We start from the raw sequence: 24,356 nt of genomic DNA on the forward strand, positions 1-24,356 counted from the left end.
AACGACAGCATTATCCCAACGGATATCAGAGTGCCCCAGGTGACAGGTGACACATAAACCCTTAACACATGAATACTTAATGCTTTAGTGTTATCAATTTATTAGTATTTTTCCAAACCTGAAAAATGCTGAAAGTAAGTTGGAGGGATAGGGGTGGAGAGGCTAGGAAGTGTGACTCTGAGCAAGCTTTTTCCCTTCCAGGGCTCTCAGTCTTTGCATGTGCACAGTGAGAGATGGAGGTGTGTGCTCTCTAGGGACTGCACTTAGTCTGTTCTCCATCTGTCATTGGGACATGAGAAGCGATGTGGGGGTGTGGCCTATCCCTGGTGTAGTCTGAACATCAGGGAAATGAGCAAAGCAGTGAGTATACCTCTTTTCTTAAAAAGGGGAAAAAGGTGTAAAATAAATCACAAACCATTAAAGGGGTCTTGCCATTGCAGTCTGGAAAGAACTCGATCTGGAATTTTAGGTTGAATTAGCTCTTGTAAGTAGGACCACAAGAATCGAGCTTGGCGGTTCTAAGATTTGCGGGCAATCTAAGTCTTTGACAATAAAATTCCACATCTAAGATTCTAGGACTATGATTCCAAGAGCGTAAAATTCCAAGATTTTCTTCACTCTTTTGTAGAAGGTTTGAGATTGGGGGCAGGTGACACTTCCTTGGGTGGGGCCCTTACATTCCCCAAGAACGGAGAAATCAAGCAAATGTTCTACGGATGGGCTTTATTTCAGACCAAGCTGGCCAAGGATGAGGCCTGCTGGGAGACTGCTAGAGAGGCAGGAAAGAGCCCTGAGCAGCCAGGTGTAGACTACCGTCCTGCCCTTACCTGCTCACTGGCGGCTGTGCCCTCTGCTCTAGCCACGGCTTCTCTGGCTGCAGGACCTGAGACCTACTCCAGTCAACCTAAGTAAAGGCGGCCTTATAATAAGGATCGAGCGTGGCTCACGGGAATCCAAAGACAGGCTCTTCGGTACTAGAAAGCCGCCAAAATAGAGGCAATTATCTTCTGTATCTCTTGGGAGACTCCATATTATTTTTTCTGCATATTTGTACAGTTTGGTCCTTCAATTGGCAGCTTCCCATTGGCCCCACGCGCCTGCCCCCAGCCTCCCTTGCTCTCCTGAATCAGGCCCTTTTTGCCTCCGTGGGCACGTCACACTGTCCTAGGGTCTCAACGTCTCCGTTCCAATTCCCGAAAGAGAATCTGAAGGGCTCCCCTTACCCTCCAGCCTATGGCAGTGAAAGCAGGTTTCCAGCGCGCGGACTAGGGCCCACCACTTGTGGGCGGGGCCGGGCCTTAACGGGGCGGGGCCTCGACGGGCGGGGCCCCGACGGCGCGGGGGCCCCAGGGACCCTCACAAGGAGAAGGCGCGGCGGCCCCGCAGTGGGCTTGCGCCCGCGCCCTCCATGGTCTCGAAGAGCAGCCGCACCAGCGCCGGCCGTCCCTGGGCCACCAAGGCCCGGGCCAGCCCCAGCACCTCGCCCGTGTGGCCGCGCCACACGCGCTGCAGCTCTTGGCGCAGGCGCGCCGCCGGGTACTTGTCCTGGGCGCGGCGCAGCCACGCGTCCACCTCGCTGCCCAGCTCGCCGTCGCTGAGCTGCGCCTGGCTCCACTGCGCCAGCAGCGCCTCGAGCAGGCAGCCGAAGCCCTCGGTGTGGCTGGAGCCCGCGTCGTCCAGCTCCACGGCGCGCTTGAAGCAGGCCGCCGCGTTGGCCTCCTCGCCTTTGATGCGCAGACACTTGCCGCGCAGCAGCTGCAGCTCGGGCAGCGTGGCGCCCAGCTCCGACTCGCCGGCCTTGGCCAGGAAGACCAGCGCCTGGTTCAGCGCCGCCTCGTCCACCGCCAGCAGCTCCTGCACGGCGTCCACACCCATGTAGTAGTAGACCTGGAGGGGGCGGGGGGGAGGCGGAGGCGGCGGGGTGAGCCTTTCTCCCGTTCACTCCATTCCCACACTCGCTGTCTTAAAAATTCCATGCATTCATTCCCACCCTCCCCTCCTTTGACAATTTTTCATGGCAAATTTTGGTCCCCCTCTCCTGGAAAAGGAGACAGTACTCTGATTCCAGTTCCGGCCCCACCGCTCTTGGCCGTATAACCTTAAGCGGGGCAATCTCTGGGCCTCAGTTTTCTCATACATAAGATATTGTAACCTCTTGGTAATCATTCCCCGCGCATGGAAGGCACAGAAGGAGACAGAATAATGGCCCACACTTTCTGAGCGCTTAGAGAGAACTGGGCCCTGTTCCGAACGCTGTAGGCACATCATCGCCTATAATCCTCACCATGGCCGTAGGAGGCAGGTACAGTTATCAGGCACGGGGATGCCCCGCATTCCTCCCTGTGTCCTCAGTGCCCAGGCCTAGCCTGGCAGAGAGTTCATAGGTTTTTAGTAAGCTATTGGCTACCCAGGCCAGGAGGCTGCCTTACCTGGCCGATGTCCAGGTAGGTCTTGAGGCCTGGACACACCTTGACCACTTCCTCGAGGTCGGCCTTGGCGCAGGCCAGGTGGTTCCTGTCAGGCAGGCCCCCGAGCCCCATCTTGCCTCGCTCCAGGTCGTGCAGGTAGGCTCTGATGTGGATCTGCCCACAGAGAGTCAGCTCAGGGAAGATGCTCCACCCAAGACCCCTTTCCTCCTCTCTGTACTAAATAGAGCCCGATTTTCCCTCGACAGCAACTTAGGGAGGTCCTGTGGCACAGTGCAAAGCCCTTGAGACTGGGAATCGGGAGTCCTAGCTCCTAGTCCTGTGCCAGCTTGGGCTAGCCACTCCTCTTTCCGGGTCTTAGTTTCCCTCTCTGTACAATGAAAGGGGCTGGATGAAGTTCATTCATTCATTCACCCATTCATGGAACAAATATGTACTGGGTGCCTACCATATGCCAGGCCCTGTGCTAGGTACTGGGGTGCAGTGGTGATAAGACAGATGAGGTCCCTGCACAGGCAGAACTTGACAGTCTAGCAGGGGTTGATGATCATAAACAAGTACATGGTGGCACTTCAAGGGAGGACACGTGCTGTGAAAAAATAATCAGGGTGATGGGATGGAGGTGACGAGGGGAGGGGGTTATTGGAGATGGGATGGCAGCACCGATTTTGTGAGAGTCTGTGTAAGCAAGTAGCATGGGAAGAATGGCAGGTGGCCCCAGCTTCCAAGCATCAAATTATACATGATTCCAGACCCATCACCATTTCCTCCTTTTTCCCCCATCTATTTGGAGCATTTAGAAAATCTAGAGGTTCAGGAGGGGTAGGGAAGGGGTGGAAAGGAGGAAGTAAGAAAAAAGGCGGTCATTGTCATTGAAGGTATTAATGCTTTATAGCCACGGGTGGGCTCTGGTTCGAAGACAGTTTCATGAGGTGGGGGTGGTGTGGGGGTGGGAAGCTCTGGCTTTGGAGCCAGTTGAACTTGGCTGAATTCCAGCCCCTCCTCCTCTTTATTAGTTTGACCTCTGTGAGCCTCATTTTCCACATCTGAAAAATCAGTACACTAAGAACTTCCTTGGAGAGTTACCATGGCAATGGAGAGCACATGTTCTAGCCGGGACCTAGCACATGGTAGGTGCTCAGTTCATTCATTCAACAAGTAGTGACCAAGAGCCTGCTGTGTGCCAGGTGCTGTGCCAGGCACTGAGGATGTATAGTAGAGAACAACACGGCAAAATTCCCTGCCCTCATGGAGTGTGTATTTCGGCTGAGGGGAGAGACAATAAACATGATAAATCAGCAACTAGTATGTTATAGAGTGCTAAGTGCCAAAGAGAAAAAATAAACCAACACAAGAGGACACAAAGTGTTGGTGAGAAGCTGACATTTTCAGGAAGGTGGCTGCTAGTAGCTGCCTTTTCTTCGCGCCCTCCAGGCAGTGAGGGAGGAAGCCCATTGGATATCTGACAGGAGAGCATGCTAGGTAGAGGCCCTGAGGCAAGATGGTGCCTCAGGAACTGCAGGGACCCCAGTGTGGCTGGGAGGGTGGGAGCTGAGCCAGGGGTGGGTCGAGGTCATGGGCCAGGTAGGGCCTTAGGGTCCCAGCAGGGTCTGAGGGCTTTTACACAGACGAGTTCCCTTCCCTTCTGTTCCTTCCCCCTCACTATCCCCTGCCCCCCATCCTGGCGTCAGTCTGGTCATCTGAGTAGTGAGTGTGGCCTCTGGAGCTACAGGGAGGCGGTGACCGTAAGCTACAAGCCAACCTGTGACGGGGTGAGGAGAGTGAGGTTCATGTTCCCACTAACTGAATGCAGGACTCGGGGAAGGTCAGTGCCTCTCTGCTGCCTCATTAGTAAAATGACACCCATGTCTGGCATCTCATAGGATCTTGTGAGAATTAAATCAGGCCATGGATATGAAAGTGCTGGGTGAAATGCAGTGCTACAGAAAGCTGTTATTATTCACTATTGAGTAATATCGTTACTGTCGATAAAGGCCACATCAGCTGCAATGAAGGAATTGACTGTCTAGTACCTGCTGGCAAAATGATTATGTCACACAGACCAAGCCCAGATCACGTCCCAGGAAAGGTAGTGGAGAAGGCTCTTCAGCCTGGAGCAAAGCAAACTCAGAGCTCCAGGTCTCTGCTCCCAAGCAGATGGGTTCCGTGGGGGCTCCAGAGGGCAGATCAGGGACCAGAGCGGGGAAGCCAGAGGCAGGCAGCTCTCAGCTGAAATAGTAATCTGCAGAGCTGAGTGACCACAGTGGACTGCCTCGAGAGACAGTGAGCCAGTTAAAAATAAACCTACTACTACTCCTCAGCTGCTTATGAACTCTCACTGTGTGCTCAGTAATGAGCTTTACACACACAATCTAATTTAATTCTCGTAACGACTCTGTGAGGCAGGTACAATCACCTCCAGTCTGTAGATGAAGAAAGTGGGGCTCGGCGTTTGGGCAAGAGTATTTTGTCTGCAGTCCTGTAGCATCTAAGTGGTGATGTGGGATTTGAACCAAGGCCAGCAGTATTCAGAGCCAGAGCTCTGATCTATGACACTCAGCTTCCTCCTCTGCCTTTCACAAGCACCTCCCATGCTCCAGCCACCTGCTTTATTTTTAATTTTTTTTGGGGCTACCCTGAGCGACTTGTGGGATCTTAGTTTCCTGACCAGGGACTGAGCCTGGGCCCTGGCAGTGGAAGCGCTGAGTTCGAACCACTGAACTGCCAGGGAATTCCCTCCAGGCACCTGCTTTAGAGGTCACTTCACAGTCTTCTGACAACCTTTTAAGATGGGTGTTGTTATCTATAACTTCCAGATTTGGGAAGGGATGCTTGGAGGCATAAGCGGCTTGCCCCCAAATCCCACAGTGATGAGTGGAGAGGCCAGAATTCCACCCAGGAGCGTCTCACTGCCTGGGGTGCTAACCAAAGAAGAGGCTGGCGGGTTGCTGGCCAGGTCATTGTGGAAGGGGTATGCAGTGGGTGGGAAGCGCCTTCATTCTCTCACTGAGCAATCTTAGAGAATACAGACTGTGAGCCTTGGTGACATCTAAGCTCCCTTCCACCACGCAGGCTCCCTGACCTCTGGGCTCTGGCCACAGGGTCTTGGCCCTTGTTCTCTGATTCTCGATGGCAGGATGGAGCTGCGGTTGACTCACCTTGGCCCTTGTGCAGTACGCCTGCCAGTTGAGCTCCGGATCTCGTAGGACGTCCAGGGCCATGTTGCAGGTGCCGATGGCCATATCCTGCTTTCCAAGGAAGTGGAAGATTTTGGCCAGGCGATTCAGGATAGGGGGTTGGTCCTTGGCGATCTCGATGGCCTGGGTAAGGGAGGAGGTAAGAGCAAACCATGTGTGTGGTTGTTTGCCAGAACTGGAACCCCTTCTGTCAGTAGAGCCATATCACCCCAAAGCGCTTATTCCTCATATCCTCCATATCGTGGGACCCAGCACTCGGGAACAACTCACTGGCACTCAACCCCTGAGAGCCTGACGTGCTGCCGTGCTCTCTGCCATGATCACAGGACATGGGCAGCGAATCCCTCCAGACCCCAGGCAAAGCCCTTGTCTGCAGACACATTGGTGTGTGCCCCCCTATTTTTCTAGGGCAGGTAGGGGGAGGGGCCAGAATCAGTCTCTACCTCCCCCAAATTCACACAGTAGCTTCCAGCCCGGCCACAGTACTTCGCCCCGCCCCCAATATCGTTACTGGCAGCCGCCCGCCTTGTGTTTGTTGCTGCCTCTGAGACGGTGAACTCCTGCGGGGCAGGGGCCCCACATGTCCATCTCTGTGCCCGGCACAGAGGAGGCTCCCAAGGAGGGGCAAAGGCAGGGTGTGAATTGGACACAAGTCTCGGAACACACGTGAACCAGTGTTCATGCTCCGCTCTGTTCTAAGATCTCTCACCAAGAAACTGCTCATCACCCACCAGCAAACACTAGGGACGTGCCCCAGGCAGGGCGTCACGTTGACTGCACAGGGGAATGAAAATCACAGGGTCCCTGGCCCCAGGAAAGTCTTTGAAAACTGAGCTAAGTGTGGAAACTGCCACAGAAACGAGGTGCCAAGAATAAGGCTTGGACAGCACTTTACAGTTTACAGTGAACAGTTTCATCCACTACCTCCTTTGAGTCTCTTAATATCCTAGAAGGGGGACAGATCACATAATGAACAGATAAGGAGGTTCACAGATGGAAGTGACTTGTTTTAGGGTCAGAGGGCCTGTGAGCAGAGCTGGCATCCAGACCCCAGCTAAATCTGTCTTCTTTCCACTGTGCCCTGGGAATGTGAAGGGGAAAAGCCTGAAGGTATACCTGATAACTCATGACTAGCTTAGAGGACAGGCCTGGAGAAATGGGGTAGGGCTCGAATGGGCATGGGGAGGGTCCGACTCATAGGCAAAGAGGACAAGGGAGCACTTTGGTTTTGTTTGGGATGGAGAGAACGGTCTGGAGTGAGAGTACTTCCTGAGTAGGGCATAGAGGTAGGGATGACACCCAGAGAAGCAGCGGGTTCTGGGAGAGGAGGCTGGAGTGTTGGGCTCAGTCTGGGTTTGGAGAGTGGGTGTCGCTGGGGGAACATACCTTGCCAAAGCAGTCCAGGGGGTCAGTCCCCGAGAACCCGCAGTCGTGGATGCCCATGGGGGTGGTGGAGAAGGTGTCCTTCCTCTCCAGCAGCATCCCGAGGTAGCACCAAGCCAGAGCTGGGGGCGAGGCCGGAGAGGGGGCTCAGGCAGCAGTGGGGCAGAGAGAGGGACGGGAGCCACGAGGAGGCAGGGGGCCAGCACCACCTCAGGTGTCAGCCCCCAGGAAGACAAAGGGAGGGGCAGTGCCATGAAATCACTGCAGGCCACCCAGGGACCAAGAGAAACAGGAGTGGGGAGAGGGGATGTGTGAGTGGAGGGAGGAACAATCTCAGGGCTTGTTCTGTATTTACTGTGTCACTAGGGGGACCTCATGGAAGGTGCCTCCAATTTTCCCCCAGCTCTGTAGTTCTGGTCCCTGTGGAAAAATGATTCCTCTCCAGAAGAGCCTTCACTCCCCCAACCCCAAAATGGGCATAAGAGGCTGAAACAGTGAGAACTCTGTCTCCTACCCTCTCGGTCACAGACAGGCCTGGACATGTGCACTTGGAGTGATCAGCAGGCGAGTGTTCACCTGCGTGAGGTGTGTGAGTTCCTTGAGGTGAACAAGGGAGTGGATGAGACAGAGGGGGAGGGGGAGAGAGACCGTGCTAGAGGTGGGGACAGTGACAAGCCCAGCCAGGCTGGTGACAGGTGCGGGGAGAGCCAGGCAGAGGCTCCTCTCCCGCCTGTCCCCATGGGCCCTACCTTGGTGGTAGGGGTCCGAGGACTTGCAGACTTGCTGGAGCAGGGCCAGTGTGCGGTTGAAGGCTGGCAGCCTCCTCTGCTCCTCACTGCCCAGCTCCAGGAAGATGCCATCTAACCTGGGGCGGAGAAGGGGATGCGGCTGGTCAGCACCCTCCCAGCTGTCTCAAGGGTGCTGAGAGTCCTCCCCAGGCCAGTGGCAGGAAGGGGAACTCGGGGAGCACTTGCCACGGAGGTGGGCTCAGCCACTGCTCCACTGGCTTCCAGGCCCCACCTCTCCCCCCTCCCTCCCCACCATCCCATCTCCACCCCCCAGCCTCACCTGATGAAGAGTGTTGCCATGGTGAAGTACCAGCCTCTTTTCTCCTCCATCGGGATCTAGGGAAGCAGAGAATAGCTTGTGCTACTGTTATTTTGGCAGTTGGGACATTGTTCATAGATTCCCACGCTTTCCCTGAACCCCGAGAAGCAGCAGGTACACCCTTGATCACAGTCCTGGCTCTGCCACTGGCTGGCTGGGTGACCTCGGGCAAGTCACTTCACTTCCCTGACCACAGAGGATCTGACGAGACGACGTGTGTGAATGCTGCGAGCAAGGTGCCCATCACAGAGCAGGAGTGGGATCCATTTCCCCTCCTCCCGTCTTGCTTTCCAGGCTAAGCTCCCCCACCTGTGCCCTGGACCCCCCACTGCAGGGCCCACACACCACCGGTCACCTTCTCTCTCCCTCACCATCCACCGCTTCTCCCCTTTGGCGCCATCCCTCAGCTTCCATCTTCCTGAGAAAGCCCCTTTGAGCATGTGAGTGAGTTCAGCTGAAGCCCAGGACCCCCCTGAACTGTTTTCCCATTGTTATTCTTGCCAACTTTGCTGTGCATTTAGACTGACTTGGGCACCAGATAAAATATTTATGTCGTTATTTATGGGAGTAGCTGCTCCTGCCTCAGGAAGGAATTTTAATGAAAACCAATAAAACCCCCAGTGCATATCAGCATCTCTGCCTCAGGCTCCGGCCCCTCCCTCCACATTCATCTCCTGTGGTTGATCTCCAGGCTCCGTTCTGCACTCACCACCCCCACCTGCAGTGGCCTTCTCAGTTCAGGGCCCCCATTATCCCTCCACCCCCACCCTCAGCAGCTAGGATGAAGCGTTCAGTCCAGCCAGCATTTCTATGGTGTGAGGCATCTGCAGTGTGAGGCCGTGTTGGGTGCTCTGGGGCTGTGGCACGGAATGGGACCTGCACCCCGGATGGGCTCACAACCTGTCTGGGGAGACAGACCCAGGCATAAATAACAGGGTTTGAAGGAGCGCCTGCCACGTGCCAGGATCCTGACACCCATCATCTCAATCTCACAACAGCCTATGAGGCAGGTGTCATCTCTGTTTTACAGAGGCACATCCTGAGGCTCAGAGAGGTAAAATGACTTCCCCAAGGTCACACAGCATGTAAGTGTAAAAGCTGGGATTCCAACGCCATTTGTTAGTCTCCAAAGCCCTTGCTCCCCTCATCATACTGGCTTACCAATAACTATCAGTATAATATGAAGCAGGGTTTGATCGAGGCCATGAGGGGGATGCAGACAAAAGCATCAGGATGGAGAGGCCACTTCCAGCCAGAAGACTCTGAGAAGGTCTCACAGAGGATGGGCTGTATAGCAGTGAATAGCAGTAGTATTTCAGAGGGCGGGGTGGGGGACAAGGGCATTCCAGAAGGGGGTTCAGCATGGAGACGTGTGGGCAGCTGGGGAGCATGGAGGATGAGGATGAATGGGGGTGTGGGGGGAGCTAATGCTGGCAAGTTAGGCTTCAGCTGCTCTGGATGGCCTTGGAAGAGAGGAAGGGGGACCTGTGAGTAGATCCCAGTGAGCGGTGTGACTGCACATAGAGGAGAGTCTTGAACCCAGGCCCAAGCCAGGTCTGGCAGGAAAACCAGACCAAAGACATGGTTAGAGCAGAAGGAACACCAGGTGCTATGGGGGAGGGTTCCTACATGATCCAGGGGGACCCCCAAGGCCTCTGGAGGAGGACGTGTTGGAACAGGGTTCTCAGGGACAAGTAGGAACCACCCAGGTGGATACAGTGAGAGAGGGCCTCAGATGGGGGGCAAGTGCACAGCTCAGAGATGAGTGAGCAGGTGTGCTGGGGGCTACATGCAGCCCAGAGTGGCTAGAACCCCAGTGGTAAGAGGGGAGGGGAATGAGCCAGCAGGGGCACCTCGGGGGGGCCCCTGAGTGTCAGGCAAGGTAATGGGGCGCCATGGAAGGGGACAGAGCTGGGGGGTGCCAGGAGCCACATAGCCTTGAAGAGTTATCCTGTTACTTAGGTGGGAATGTGCATTTGAGGGCTTGGCTGGGAAGAGGGCTGTCTGAAGGGGAGAGCGGCAGGTCCCAAGGATTAAAGAGCATCCTTGAGAGCTCAGTGGGGAACACTGGCCAGAGCAAAAAGCTGGGATGGGCTGCTGCACCTGCAGAGGACCTGGGACATGGGAGGGGGACTCAGATTCATGGGGCACCCACTGTGGGCCAAGCTGGCCAAGGACCTTGGCATAATGTCAGTGCCTGTCCATGTGAAGCACCCAAGGCACGCGTGCCTCAGGCTCCCTGGCTGCCTGTGGGTGTGATCGCATGACCTCTGGTTTCATGCCCGCTTTGAGGTTGGCCGGACTGAGTCATGGTGGGGAGATGTAGAACCTGCTTCCCCTGTTAGGATCCTGACAAGGAGATGTGACCACAGCGATAGCAGGTGTACTGCACTAGGAGAGGGCTGCAGCGCACAGAGGAGAGGCTGGGGTGGCCGACAGGCCTGGCCACAACAGGCGGGTGACCCTGTATGGATGTGTTACTCTCAGAGGCTGTGTCCTTATCTGCAAAGGGGCCTTGTGAGGCAGTGCTCAGCCTCGAGTATGTGCTCCATAAATCTCCATTAATATTTGCTCCTTTTCTCCTAGTTTGGGTTAGAGACATGCAGGGTTAGGAGTCTCTAGGAGGCCGCTCTGCCCTATTTCAGTTCTAGGTGGGGCACCGAGGTCTCCGGCCCTGGCGTCTGGAGCCATCCTGCCTCACCCCGCTATCTACCCCTGCTGTGCTCCTAGGGCCTCAGATGCCCTGTGGGTTCCACAGGTCCCCAGTGTTGAAGAGCAATGTGGTGTCCTCAGGGCTCTCCCTGCTTCATAGCCACTCTCTTGTTTGGTATTCAAGATGCAAGAAATTGAGTTATGTGTCCAAACCACACAGTAAGTACATGACAGAGCTGGGACATAAGCTCATGCCTTCATAGTCTTAGCCCAAGCCTTGTCCACAGCCCTCAGTTATCTTGATCAACCCCCTTATTATATCTCTGAGAACACTGAGACCACAGAGGTGAAGCAGCTTGCTCAGGGTCACACACTGGTTAGTATCAGGACTTAGTTTCACCACCTGATAGTCTTGAGTAAGTTGAGCCTGATTATGGTTTTCACTAAGCAAGCAGTACTACCACCTGGTGGCAAGGTGCCTGAATTGCAGGGGCAACTCCTAAAGGTAAACTCTCCTCCTTCCCTTCTACTTGGAGAGTAAAACTGATTTTCAGAGAAGTAGCTAGCTGAGTGACATCTCTACGGCAAATCCCAAATGTAGCCCCTCCTGAGATCCCGCTTAAGCGTAACATTTGCAGGAGGGCTTTTGGGGTTGCAAATAAGGAATGGAGTTACTGGTAGAAACAGATCTGGTTTGAGGCCTCTCTATGCTTGCGTTCCAATCCTCCATCCCTGTGATGAAGCTATTAGAGAGAGAAACCATTCACTCTCCTGTACAATTCCGGTCCTGAAATGGGCTATCTCTTTAAAAATCCTTCTGGTTGTAACTGAAGCAGCAGCTGAAGCTGTTACCAGGGGCAACCTGGCAAGCCATGGTGCGTTAAATTAAATTAAACAGGCCTCTGACCGCCCGCTCCCCTCCTGGAGAAGGGAGGGGCTGTTCCTCCTCTCTCCTGGAAAATGAAGTTGCTGTGAAACCCCTTCGGCTGCAAGGAATTCACTTCCTGAGTTGATGGCTCCCAGAGGCAATATATTTGGAGGCAGCCTGGGGGAGGCTGACAGGACCTCTGCCAGGAGGATAATGTTGACTGAGGGCTACCCGTGTGAGCTTGGGCAGGACACCCCACCTTTTCTCTTGTTCATCCTCATTAGGACCCCGTGAGCTGGGGCTTCTGGGGTCTACAAGGGGGTACTGGCCAGACTGTGAGTCCGCCTAGGCTTCAAGCTGGCAAGGCCCAGGTACAGTGCTGCCCTTAAGTAGCTGGTTAGATCCTGGTACTAACTGAGGGTTAGAGGGAGGCACAGACCTCAGGCCAGGGGTTCTCAGGACATTTCCCCATTCCTCTGGGGCCCTCACCGGGATTTCCCTCATTTTAGAGATGGGGACGCCGAGGCTCAAAAAATGCAGTGTCGGACCTACTTCACCTGATATTTCAGGCCAGCTCTCTGACTTCATGTTATTCCCCCAACACCTTGCTGCAAGTGTTTGTACAGTGCTTACCATTTACAAAGTGCACTCACGCAGAGGCCACGTGATCCTCAGAAAGCCCTACGTGGAATGTAAGTAAGGTGGGTTATCATTACCCTCTTAGTACAGATGGGAACACTGAGGTGAGATGACTTCCTCAAAGACACACAGCCAGTGTGAAAGCCTGGAACTGAAACCTGGAAATGCTGGGCTTTTTGCTATACTAATAACAGTGCATTTTACTGAGCACTTACTATGCACCAGGCACATAATCTACATGTGTTAACTCCAGGGTTACCTAGGAGGTAGGGACTGTGATCATCCCAATTTCACAGAAGAGGCACCTGTGGCCGAGTGGCACAGCTAGAAGGTAGCAGAGCAGGGAAATCAGCAGCTTAGCCCCAGAGTCCCTGCACCAGACTACCCCAGACGAGTGGTTCTCAAAGTGGGGTCCCCCGCCAGCAGCCTCAGCATCACCTGGGAATTTGACAGAACCACTGCACTAGACTCTCACACTGTGGGCAGCTGAGTGAAAATGGCAGGCCAGTGTATCTCTTTTCAAATGAGCAAAAGGATCAACAGTTGTGATCCTCAGGAAGCCTGGCGATCCAAGCAGCTACAGCTGGGTGGGTGACCAACAAATGTGGGTGATCTGACAGAACCTGCAGAGAGTATCAGGATTAGGATTAGACATTACAGAGCAGGTTTTGTGTTAACTTTGTAGATATAACCGTGGCTCTCAGCTGGCTACTCCATTTACCTCAAAAGGTTGCCCCCAAAGAAGGGAATGTTGGCGGCCTTAGCTATTTTAGAGGATTTCAATAGAAGATCTCTTAATATGCCAGTAGCTTATGAATCTTATGTGTCTGCATAGGCTATACAGAGACCTTATTGGCTCTTAAGGAAAATGTTTGCCTTGCAGTTTGAACTCTGTCCATGAGGACATTGTATTCTGCGTTTCAGAGTCAGTTCCTGAGAGCTGACTAATTGTCTTTCAGGGGTGGGGGCGTGAGAAGGAGGAAAGGGAATACGCTCAAGCATTTCTTGAGCATCGACTGTCCACTAGGCGCTTTCAGACATTGTGGCACTGAATCCGCACAGCAGTCTGAGAAGGTGTAATGCATCCTCCTTTTACAGGTGAGGAAACAGAGGCTAAGAGAAAAGCCACTCAGCCAGCCCCACGGCCCAGGGGGAGGTGCCAGAATTCAAGTTCAGATCTGCCTCCCTCAACACCCCTGTTCTTTCCACTGCATCACACCAACCCCGTGAAGGCTGATGCTGCAGAAATAAAAGTCACCAGGTGGCAGGCCTCAGAAGGTGCTCTTCCTGCTCAACTGGAAAGTCCTTGGTGATGACACAGAGCCGCCTCTGGGCTCTGCATGCGGAGCCCCACCTGGCAGGCCTGGCGCCCAGAAAGGCTGGGCAGGGTTTCTCCTCACCCAGCTCCTGCCTTGGTGGCGGTGGGAGTAAACAGAGGGTTGGGAGTAGAGTCCCTCTCCTGCATCCACCTCCCCCAGGGCTCCTGGGAAGCCCGCTGGCCCAGCTGGGTCTCAGTGTATGCATCTATAAGCAGGGATGATCCACTGGGCTTGCCTGTGTCACCCGTGTGGGTGAGCGTGGTCAGTGCGACTGCGAGGAAGGGGCTGGGGCGACGGGTGCTGTGCCGTGGAGATGAGTCACCTCTTCAGCTGGCTGGGTTCCCTGCATCGTCTTCGTGGATTTTAAGACTGGAGCGGATCAACTGCAGCTCCCCGTTGTCACCCCCTTTCTGGTCCTAGATCTGTCACACAGACGCAGGCTCCGTGGGCCAGCTTTGCGTTGCACTGGTTCCACAGACTCACAGGACTGCGTAGAGCCACGGCTCTATCCCACGGTCCCTAGAGAAAAGGGACCCTGTCTAGTCCTGGGTCCAAATCCAACTCTGGCACCGGGTGGGTCTGAAGAAGTCTCCTGCCCTCTGGGGTAACAGTGACGCTTGCACTTTCTCAGCCCCTCCCATGGGTCTGGGCTATGTGAGCCCTTAACACACTCTATCTTTCCTCCTGTAAAGAAGGCAGTTGGGTCAGATAATGCTAAAGGCAGCTTTGGCTCTGGGGTCCTGTGTCAAAGAGAAGGGGAGACCCAGTTCCCCACATTGCCAGGTATGGAGGGAAAGAAGCCAGCGGCAAACTCAGAAGGTCCTGTTATGCAAATGTGAGCCGCACCGAGGCCATCAGAAGGCTGGAGCCAGAGCCTCAGGAAAGCTGTCCCTCAGCTTGGGCTTTATGTTGGAGAGACTCGACTTCAGTTCCAGCTAGACACTCATGACTGTGTGCCCTTGAGCAAGTCGCTACGCCTCTCTGAGCCTCACTTTGCTCATCTGTAAAATGGAGTTAATAACAGTTCTGATTTCCCAGCATTTCAGAGGATCAAGTGAGAGAAACCGTGAAAGATACATGAGTGCACAGTCCCTAGCTCATCATCCAGCGTCATCCAGCTCCTTTTCTAGCTGAACCAAATCAAACCACTCAGATTTACGGAGGGTGTGTGTGTCTGTGTGTGTGTTTGCAAGCACCATGGGAGGAGAAACCCTGCCCATGATCTCAAATGTTGGATATCAACTCTAAAGTCCTCAAAACACCATCCTCGACATTCCTCAAGGAGGAGGGGTGGTTTCCTACCTCCCTCGGTGTGTTTACGTGTTTTCTTCTGCCAGGAGGTTCGTTCCTTCCCCCATTTCTCTGCTCTCAGTCCTTCCTGCCCCTGAAATCACCCTGGCCACCCCCTTAGTCCAGTGACAGAGGAGGAAATGCTCACTGTCCACAGAGGACTTGCCACCGTCCCACAGCCAGTCAGGGCAGGGCTGAGGCAGGAAGCCAAATCCTGACCCCTGGCTCCAAGTGGGGTCTTCCCCAACGTCATCGTCCTTTTCCCAAAGCAGGTTCTGGGCTGGCGTGAGGGTGAGCTCAGGTAGGGGCAGGAGGAAGCGGGAGGAACCAGAGAGGAGGGCAGGGGCTCACTCAGGAGTCTTGGCAGCCCCACCAGAGGATGAGGATGAGAAGGATACGTCCGTCAAATCTCTCTGGGGCTGGGCCTTCCCTTTGTGACCCCAGTTCCTCCTCCCCCAGCCCTGTCAGCCTGGTACCACTGTCCCCATTTCACAGAGGCAGATACGGACACTTAGAGAGGTTTCACAGCCGGCCCAGGTCACTCAGGGCATCCCTGCAGCCTGCAGACCCCCATACCAATGCTCTCACTGCAGTCCCAGCAGCGCCTCTGCCTGCACAGTGTGCCCGAGTTGCTAGCTGTGGCGCTGGGGGGCGAAGGGGAGAGCGAGAAAGGGAGGCTGGGGGGGGGGCGGGGCATGTGGGAGGTGGAGAGTTGTTGGGAGGGCAGCTCTTTGAAGAGTTCCCAGGTCCTGGCCTCCCTGCTGGTGGCAGAGCTGTGTGTGTGTGTGTGTGTGTGTGTGTGTGTGTGTGTGTGCGCGCGCGTGTGCACACACTGGGAGCCCTGGGATGCTGACCAGCAGTGACCTCTGGCCCCCACCCACTGGGTGCGGCAACTGCTCAGAATGCCCACACCTTTGTTTATGAGGCCGGCTGCCCGGGCCTACCAGCACTGGCTCCATCCCTGCCTGCCCCAGCTGCCGAGTGGCATCTGGATGGCCTGTGTGCATGCGGTCACCTTGGGCGAGTCACTTCCCCTCCCTGAGCCTGTTCTGTCCTCCGTGCGACAGGGAATCACAATACCAGTGGCAGCGTTTGAATAAAAATCAAATGCGCTAATGAATGAAAAGTTCTGAGCTCCGTGCCTGGCGCACAGGCTGGATCGATGGCACCACTGTGGTGGTGGTTCCTACAGCCACCCTGGGCCTGCTCTGGGCCAGGAGCAGGGCTGAAGGATCTGCGTGTGTGTGTACGTTTGTGTGTGTGTGTGCAGGTGCCCGTGTGTGTGAAGCCACCAGTATTCCGGGAAAAGGGCATGAAACTCAAATGACTGAGTTAGCTTGGGACAGAGAATTACTTTTTTAGAGAAATATAAGCTTGAGTTACTTTATTTTAGAAAAATAAGGATTTTAAGACTAAAAAACCAAATTAGGGACTTCCCTGGTGGCTCAGTGGTCAAGAATCTGCCTGTTAACGCAGGGGACATAGGTTAGAGCCCTGAGACAGGAAGATCCCACATGCCAAGGAGCTACTAAGCCCATGCGCCACAATTACTGAGCCCGCACACCACAACTACTGAAGCCAGTGCTCCTATAGCCCGTGTGTCACAGCCACTGAGCCCACCTGCTGCAACTACCGAAGCCTGTGTGCCTGGAGCCCGTGCTCCGCAACAAGAGAAGCCACTGCACTGAGAAGCCTGTGCACCACAATGAAGAGTAGCCCCCACTTGCCACAACTAGAGAAAAGCCTGCACACAGCAATGAAGACCGAACACAGACAAAAAAAAAAAAATTAAATTTAGCAACAGTTACAAACCCCTCTTGGGTGTCCAACTCCGTTCCAGACACAGGGTGGTAGGTAGAGATTGACAGTTGCCCAAGATAGAGGGCTCATCTTCTAGGGGGCAAGACAGAAACCACAGCTATAGAGCAAAGCTGAGGGCTGTGGGGGCCAGAGGGTGGGCAGGGCACGGGGCTGGACCCCAACATGATCTGCATTCTGCCTGGAGCCCTTCGTGGCCTCTCACGTAATCCTCAAGGCAACCCTGTGAGATGTGAGAATCCCATTTTGCAGATGAAGAAATTGAAGCTCAGAGAAGTGAAGTGACCTGCCTGTAGCTACCTGGTGACAGAAGCAGAACTTTAACTGAGTCTGTCTAACTCCCAAGTGTTTGCTCTTAATACCCACTCAGCCTGGAGACTCCACCAAGAATGCATCTGTGAGTGTGTGTGGAGGGATGACGGAGGTGGGGGGAGGGCGAGAAGGCACGACAGATAAAGCAACCTGCCTCATCATATTTTTGTGACTTGAGGGCAAGGAAAGGGAGGAACGAAGGGCTGAGAGGGAAGTCACAGACGCTCACTCGCAGACAGACACACTGCTCATGTGTGGATTATGGGCTGAATTACTAACGTTTGTAACGTTTTCTCTTGTAATTTTAGTTAGCAGATGAAGAGCTGTCATTGGTTCTTTGGCTGTTCTTTATTCTTTGAGCTCCGGGGGCTCCTCCCTGCCTGGGACAGTCCCAGCCCCCGCAGGACGGAGACTCTCCTGAAGCTGCAGCACCAGGTGGGTCAGACCGCCGGCCGCCCACTCCCTGTGCTCCTGTGGGTGGCGACCCTCTCAATGGTGGGTCCCTCAGCTGCTGTTGCTCTGCCCCTACTCCTGACTTCACCTCTGCCCTCATCCTTCCCACCCCCGATACATGGCAACCCTCACTCCACTCCTGCACATTTGCACCCTAGATTTCCAGGAGGCGGCCCATGGGGGCGGGGGGCTGCCCTCCCTCGCCCGCCAGCCGTCTGCACTACACTTACTGCACCCCACGTCTCTGACCTCTCCAGAATGAGCAAAGGCTTTGGAGTCAGACAGAGTGGCATAAACCCAACTGCCGTTTCCTAGCTCTGCGGTCTTGGGCAGGTTACTTAGCCTTGCTGTTGCCTCAGTTTCCACATCTGCAAAACGGGATCAGAGGGCTCTTGTGAGGATTCAGATAAAGTCCGCAAGGCACCCAGAGAAGAGGGTTCATGAATATTACCGTGTGAAGGTGTGTGTTGCATGAAGGAAGGCTTTCAAGGTGGAGGTGACATTTAAGCGGAGTTTTGATGGGTGGAGTTTGCTTTCTAGGCAGAGCGAACAGGTCCTGCACAGGCAGGTGTGAAACAGCACAGCATGCTTGGAGCGGTATGAGTAGTTTAGAGTCCTTGGGAAGTAAGGTTCAAGAGAAGTAAGAGGAAATGTGGCTGAGAGGAGGGAGGGAACCAGACCGGAGCGACCACGTCAGCAGTTCTTCAGGGCCACCACGTGCTCTTCCCCGTGAAGCTTCCAGCCGCCCTCTCTCCAGGCCTCATTCCCTGCTCCAGTTCAGCTGTCACTAAAGCCCCCGCCGCAGGACCTTTGCACACACCACGCCCTCGCCAGGATTGCCCTCGCCTCATTCCTGCCAGTACACTCCTGCCTCTTCCAGAAGCCTCCCTCAGTCACTTGTGCTGAAAGGAAGTGTGCCCTCTCTGAAGTTCAGTTACTGTCACTCTATCCCGGGGACCTGGACTTGCCAGGACCCTGCTGACTCCAACACTTGAGTCCTAATGTCCCCAAAGTGCACTTCCCTTGTCAGCTTCTGGGGGGACCTGTTTTTGGTTCAGAAACCACGGTCTCTGGAGTACAGCACTCAGAGATGACCGTAACCTGGCACAGGCCATGTAATGAAGGCCAGTGACGTCAGCCAGTCACAGACGCACCTCTGACTCATCCCTTTGGCCCCCACTCCCAGAGAGCGGCTCAGGGAAGGCTAGTTACTAACTAATGTTTGCTCTTTGCTTTGTCCGTGAGCCTTAAAAGGCAGGAGTTCTTAAAGACAGTGCCTGGCACACACAAAGGTGCTCAATACATGTTAAGATGCTGAGCGTGTGCTTCTCTGACGTGCCCAGAGTTTAGCAGTTTCAGGGCACTTTTACCCTGTGATTTGACTGGGTAATCACAGTCAACTGAGGCAGAGATCACTATTACTTAATGTTTATAAAGCAGACACTGAGACCAGAGATGAAAAGTGACTTGTCCAAAGTCACACAGCAAAGTAATAAGAGCGCTGGGTGCTTGAACCCAAGCCTCCTGCTCTGACGATACACAATCGTCACTGTCATCCTGACTGCCACTATTTCTTGAGCATCTACTCTGTGCCAGGTACTTTATAAGCATGACCTCCTAATCCTCAGATGATGAAATGGGGGGGGACCTCCAAATCCCCAACTTTCTCCTGGGATTTGGGGGTTGCCAACCACAGCCACTCTGTGCAGACGTGGGGAGCAGCACTGGGCCAGGCCCAAGCACATAGCACAGGGCCTGGTGCTCCCTCCCTGGAGCCCGGGGCAGTGCCCTGCTTGACACTCTCCCCTCTGGGCGGGAACTAAAGGGGAGGATGTGGCCCCCAACGTGGCTGGGCAGACCAGCGGCGGGGAGAGAGGAGCCAGCCTCCATTCCACCCCTATGCCCAAACCTCTGCCCCCTGCTCACCTTCTCCAGGAAGCCTTCTCCCAGTAAGCCCCCTCCTGAGAGCAGGAAGGGAACTTGGAGACCATTTAGTCCTCCCTTCCCACTCCCTTTTCACAGATGGGGAAACTGCAGCCCAGACAGAAGGCCCCACGGTGGGTGGTTGCAGCTGAGATGAGAACCGAGGCCTCCTGGCTCCCAGTCCAGGGCTTTTCAGGACTCACCCTGAGACCGTGACCACACTCAACATACGCTAAGTCGGCCATGCCTTCCACGGAGGGCAGCTGGCATTCAGGGCCTTGGGCTCAGGCTCTAAAACAGGAGACCTGGGTCCCTGTTGGACCTACAGGATGGCCACAGCTGCACCCAGCCTGGGGTGGAGGTGGCTCTTCCAGGCAGTGGTGAGGAGACTCTCTCAGGCTGGGAGAGGCGGGGGTCGTCTTTGACCTTGCTGTCTGTGAGCAGGCTCTATTCTAGCTGCTTTCCAAATATCAGCTCTTAGTTATGACATCAATGAAATGGTGATGTCCCCATTCTATGGAGGAGGAGTCCTAGGATACTAGTACCATTATCATCCCCATTTCATAGAAAGGAAAGCTAGGTGATGCTAAGAACCAGCTGGAGGTGAGAGCAGGGTGGGGGTGGGCGCAGGGATTGGACCTGGACTGTCTGACCCAGAGTCTACTGTCTTAACAGCCACCGTGCCCTCCTCCCCTTAAGTCAAGTCCGTGCCCCCCACCCAGCACTCCCTGAGATCTTGACTCCACATTTCCTCTTACAGGGGAGCCATAAGCTTTGGGGGAAAAGGCTCCGAGGGGGTGTGCAGAGGCTTTGTGAATGGAGCCATCCTACCCACGTGGGAAGGCTTGTTGTCATTCAACGATCACAAACCCTAACCAGGATAAGACGTCATTGCTGTCAGCTCAACCCTGCCTGTGCTGCGCCTTCAAGGGAAAGCCACGGTTCCTCTCTGACTTGTGGTTTCCCCTTCTGTAATAGGAGGATAATGCCCTCAGCACCGCCTGTCTTCCAATGCAAGCATCCTTTGGGACGGCCCCCAGTGAGCCCCATTGCATGGTATTCACGCTCTTGTGTAACCCCCGTCTTTGCCTCTGGGCTAGACCTAGCGACTTGCCTCTAAAGGAGAGAATGTAGCAAAAGTGATGGGACGTCCATGTGGCAAGGACCTGAAGGAGGCCTCTGGCCAGCAGCCAGTGAGGAACTGAACCCTGCCAACACTCATGTGTGCGGGCTTGGAAGCAGACCCTACCCCCCACCCCCCTCCACCTGAGCAAGCCTTCAGATGAGACCACAGCCTAGGAGCACCCCGTGAAACCGTGCCTAGATGCTTGAGCACAGCAACTCGGAGATGATCAGTGCTTTTCGTTTCCAGCTGCTAAATTTTGGAGGGTATTTGTTATACAACGATGGGTAACTAATATATCTAGTATTTGTCTATTTAGTGCCAGGCCCTATGCTGCACATACGTTCACTCAAGATACATTGAGTGCCACTGTGTCCAGGCATTGTGCCAGGTGTTGGGTTTACAGTGGTAAACCAAATGAATGTTGTCCCCACTTTCAAAGACCTCAGGGTTGAGTTGGGGAGACAGACTTGTAAACAATGTGAACAATGCTATGGGAGCCCAGGGGAGGCGCCTGACCCAGCCTGGAAGAGTCAGTGGAGGGGACATCTGAGAGTGAGGAGAACCTTCCAGGCAAGGGTAGAGCAAAGGGCACCTCAGAAAGAGGCTGAGGGAGTGGCAAAGTGGGCTGTGAGGAGACCTGGCCCACGGGGAACAAGGGGGCGTAGACTGTGGCAAAAGCCTGGCTGGAAGGGGGAACACGGCAGAGGGAAGGCAGGGAGCGAGATCATGGAGGGTCTCCAATGCCCACCGGAGAGCCTGGGACTTATCTGCCGGGCAGTGGGGTGTCACTGGGGGTTGAGCAGCTGAGGGATACGGCAGCAAGACTGAGCAGCATGACACTGGCAGCAAGGGTGGAGGAGGAGGCAGAAGGGTCAGGCCAGAGGGCAGGAGCCCGGGCAGGATGACGGCGACCACACTGGTGCAGGCAGGGAACGAATGACGGAGGCAGGGCTGGCAGAGGGCCGCAGGAGAGGAGTGGATAGCCAGTGGAGATGTGAAGAGGCAGAATGGACGGGATCTGGGGTCTGAGTGGATGGGGATGGTGGGTGAGGGGGAGAAAGGACGCCAAAATGCTGCCGGTTTCTGGCGGGATGTGGAGCTGCGCCTTATACGTTGGTGGGTGTGCACAGGTGCAGGGTACTTGCTGGGAGGAGCAAAATGAGAGGGATGAGTTGGTGTGTTGAGTCTGCAGTACTGCCAGCAAAGAAACCTAGGCAGGCTAACCCGCTGGGAAGTGGGTCCACACCCTAATCCAGCAGAGAAAGCTACAAGCCTGGTCTGGGACCCAAGGTGGGAGAGGCACGCTGGACAGGTGTTCTGGAAGCCAAAGGGCCCGGGTTTGGAGAGAATCTGAAGGCCGGGGGCATCCCTGCAGACATTAGCGGCCGCGACCCCAGCCCTCCCAGCCTGGGGAGGGGTCACCCACCTGCTGCGCGTAGCCCAGCGCCCTGTCGTAGAGCGCGATACCGGCCTGCAGCACCCGAGCGCGTTCCTCTGGGCTGGCGCAGCCCACGTCGAAGCCGTGCGCGTAGCCCTGCTCCGCCAGGCAGCGCGCGGCGCGGAGCTGGGGGTCCCCGGCGGGCCCGCGGTCCCCCGCCAGGCCCATGAGGCCCGCCAGCCGCCCGGCGCACGCCTCCTCCTCTTCCTCCTGCCCCAGCCGCCCGTACACGTGAGCCAGATTAGCCCAGGCGTTGAGGTTGCCCGGGTCCTCGCGGGCCACCTCGAGGAAGCGCTCGCGGGCCTCGCCCAGTTCCTCCAGGTAGAAGGCGAAGGTGCCCAGGAGGTGGCGCACGGCGGGGCGCTGCGGGGCGGCCGCCAGCTCCAGCTCCTGCCGCAGGCCGTCCCGCTGCAGCTTCAGGTCCCGCGCGCGGAGCGCGGCGGGCGAGCGCGGCTCGAAGTTCAGCAGCATCTCCAGGTGAAAGTGGCCCGGGAGGTAGTCCAGGTCGTCGATGAGGGCGTCCAGCTCCTCGGCCGCGGCCTCGGGCTCCGCCATGGCTGCCCCGCGGCTGCCCGGGCCTTGCCGGGGAGGCTGCAGTGGATGCGGGCGCCCCTCAAGCGAGCCCGGCGCGGACGGCGAGGGTCAGCGCGCAGAGGCCTGGGGCGCAGCCACCTCCCATCCCGCGGCGCCGCCCGCCGGTGGGTGGGTCAGAGCCTCGGCTCCCGGCTCCCGAGCGCCGTGTAGGTGTGTCCGCTTTCGCTGCTCAGCGGCTTTCAGACGCCCGCACTGCCCAGCCAGGTGTGTGTGATAAACAGGTGATTGCCAAATGCAGGGCGTGTAACCCCCAGTGCGTGGCAAAAGGTGTCTTTTACTCTCTCTGCTCAGCAGATGAGGAAACAAGCTCAGACCAGGAAAAGGACTTGCCCAGGTCACAGAACTGGGTGTGCCCAAGCAGGCCTGGAACCCAGTTTGCTGACACCAAGCCAGACCATTCCTCCAGGAGCAGTGCTCCACCCTGTGTGAGCTCACTGACTAGGAGGGTCAGGCCGGCGCCGAAGCCACCCTCACTCCTGCTGCTGTCCCCTCCCCTCCCCAGGTCCTCAGTGTCCTCCTTCCTCTGAAAGCAGCCTGCCACCTCCTGCAGCTCTTGCTTTGGCCATTATTTATCAGCCTTCCCCACTTGGAGTTTCTCTGCCTCCTCTCTGCCCTGCAGTGGGCCCCAGTGGAAAGACAGCTCCATATGCTGGTTCCAATCCCTAATAATGTGTGGCCTTGAATGAGTGGCTGCATTAGTTCACACTGTATTCTTTCCTCATTTGTGATGTGAGGAAAGGGCCCTCCCTCCCCAGGGCCAGGGCAGGTGTGGTGGGTAAACCTGGTAAATGTCACTCCGGGTGACTCTCAGCTCCCACTCATTCTGCACGCCACCTGTGGCCCGGTTGTTCTGCTCTTGCCAGTCTTCCCCCAGGCCTGCCAGCAGTGTCCTCTCCTCCAGAAGATTGGGCTGTGCTCCCTGATGCAAAGCTGCTAGTCCTCCAGGACTTGGATTTTGTAGCAGGTCTGAACTTCTTTTTTAAAGAAATATTTATTTATTTATTTAGGCTGCGCCAGGTCTTAGCTGTGGCATGTGGGATTTTTTTTTTTTTTTTAGTTGCAACATGCAGACTTCTTAGTTGCCGTGTGCATGTGGGATCTAGCGAACCTGGGCCCCCTGCATTGGGAGCTCGAAGTCTTACCCGCTGGACCACCAAGGAAGTCCCAGGTCTGAACTTCTGAGTGCCTCCCACCTCTCATTCCATCTGAAGCTGAGCTCCTGAGACCCTGTTGCTTTATCTTCTTGAAAAACAGACCAGCATCTTCAGAAGAGGAAATAGAGCCAATTTGTAAACTTGGAAAAAATATTTGAATTGAGCAATAAAAAGGTAAATTAAAACAACATACTGGAGATATTTTTTACCTTTAATTTTAAATGTAAAATTTAATAACTTTTAATTAAAAATTGTTACAATAAGTTGCTGGTGATCATGAAATGAAACTTGGGCTCTTGACCTGCTTGGGAGGATCAGAGATGGATTCCCAGGGAGTTCAGCTTTTTTCCCTCCTTTTTATTGTCATAACATATACTTTACATAAAATTTACCATTTTAACTATTTTTAACTGTACAGTTCAGTAGCATTAAGTATATTCATATTGTGCAGCCATCACTGCTATCCATCTCCAGAACTTTTTCATCTTCCCAAACTAAAACTTTGTACCCATTAAACAACTCTCCATGCTCCCCTTCCCCCAGCCCTGGCAATGATCATTCTAGTTTTTGTCTCTGTGAATCTGACTACTTTATGTACCTCATATGAGTGGAATATTAATACAGTATTTGTTCTTTTGTGTCTGGCTTATTTCACTT

General features: G+C 55.0%; 2 protein-coding genes across 2 annotated transcripts in view; one reads left to right on the forward strand and one right to left on the reverse strand.

Annotated features, from left to right (window-relative positions):
• Window positions 1-107: 107 nt before the first annotated feature.
• On the reverse strand, window positions 108-22,831 carry TTC22 (tetratricopeptide repeat domain 22). Its single transcript, XM_057711994.1, has 7 exons — window positions 21,940-22,831; window positions 8,075-8,130; window positions 7,756-7,871; window positions 7,010-7,128; window positions 5,585-5,746; window positions 2,430-2,582; window positions 108-1,887 (listed from the first exon to the last, which is right to left on the reverse strand). The coding sequence occupies exons 1-7, from the start codon at window positions 22,504-22,506 to the stop codon at window positions 1,357-1,359; spliced, it is 1,704 nt and encodes a 567-aa protein (XP_057567977.1). The 5' UTR covers window positions 22,507-22,831; the 3' UTR covers window positions 108-1,356.
• CIMAP2 (ciliary microtubule associated protein 2) overlaps window positions 22,505-24,356 on the forward strand; it is a 30,469-nt gene continuing 28,617 nt past the window's right edge. The window contains 1 exon segment of the mRNA XM_057745778.1: window positions 22,505-22,657. Coding sequence (XP_057601761.1) covers window positions 22,505-22,657 — 153 coding nt within the window.

This window comes from Hippopotamus amphibius, chromosome 1 (genome assembly GCF_030028045.1).
Source record: "Hippopotamus amphibius kiboko isolate mHipAmp2 chromosome 1, mHipAmp2.hap2, whole genome shotgun sequence".
NCBI classification, from domain to species: Eukaryota; Metazoa; Chordata; class Mammalia; order Artiodactyla; family Hippopotamidae; genus Hippopotamus; species Hippopotamus amphibius.

Excerpts from the sequence above, each read along its gene's own strand:
- TTC22 (XM_057711994.1), bottom strand. The coding sequence starts at position 22,506 with ATGGCGGAGCCCGAGGCCGCGGCCGAGGAGCTGGACGCCCTCATCGAC. Across the intron at positions 5,747-7,009 it reads CCCTGGACTGCTTTGGCAAG|GCCATCGAGATCGCCAAGGA; the intron begins GTATGTTCCCCC and ends TCCCTTACCCAG. Across the intron at positions 1,888-2,429 it reads CCTACCTGGACATCGGCCAG|GTCTACTACTACATGGGTGT; the intron begins GTAAGGCAGCCT and ends CGCCCCCTCCAG.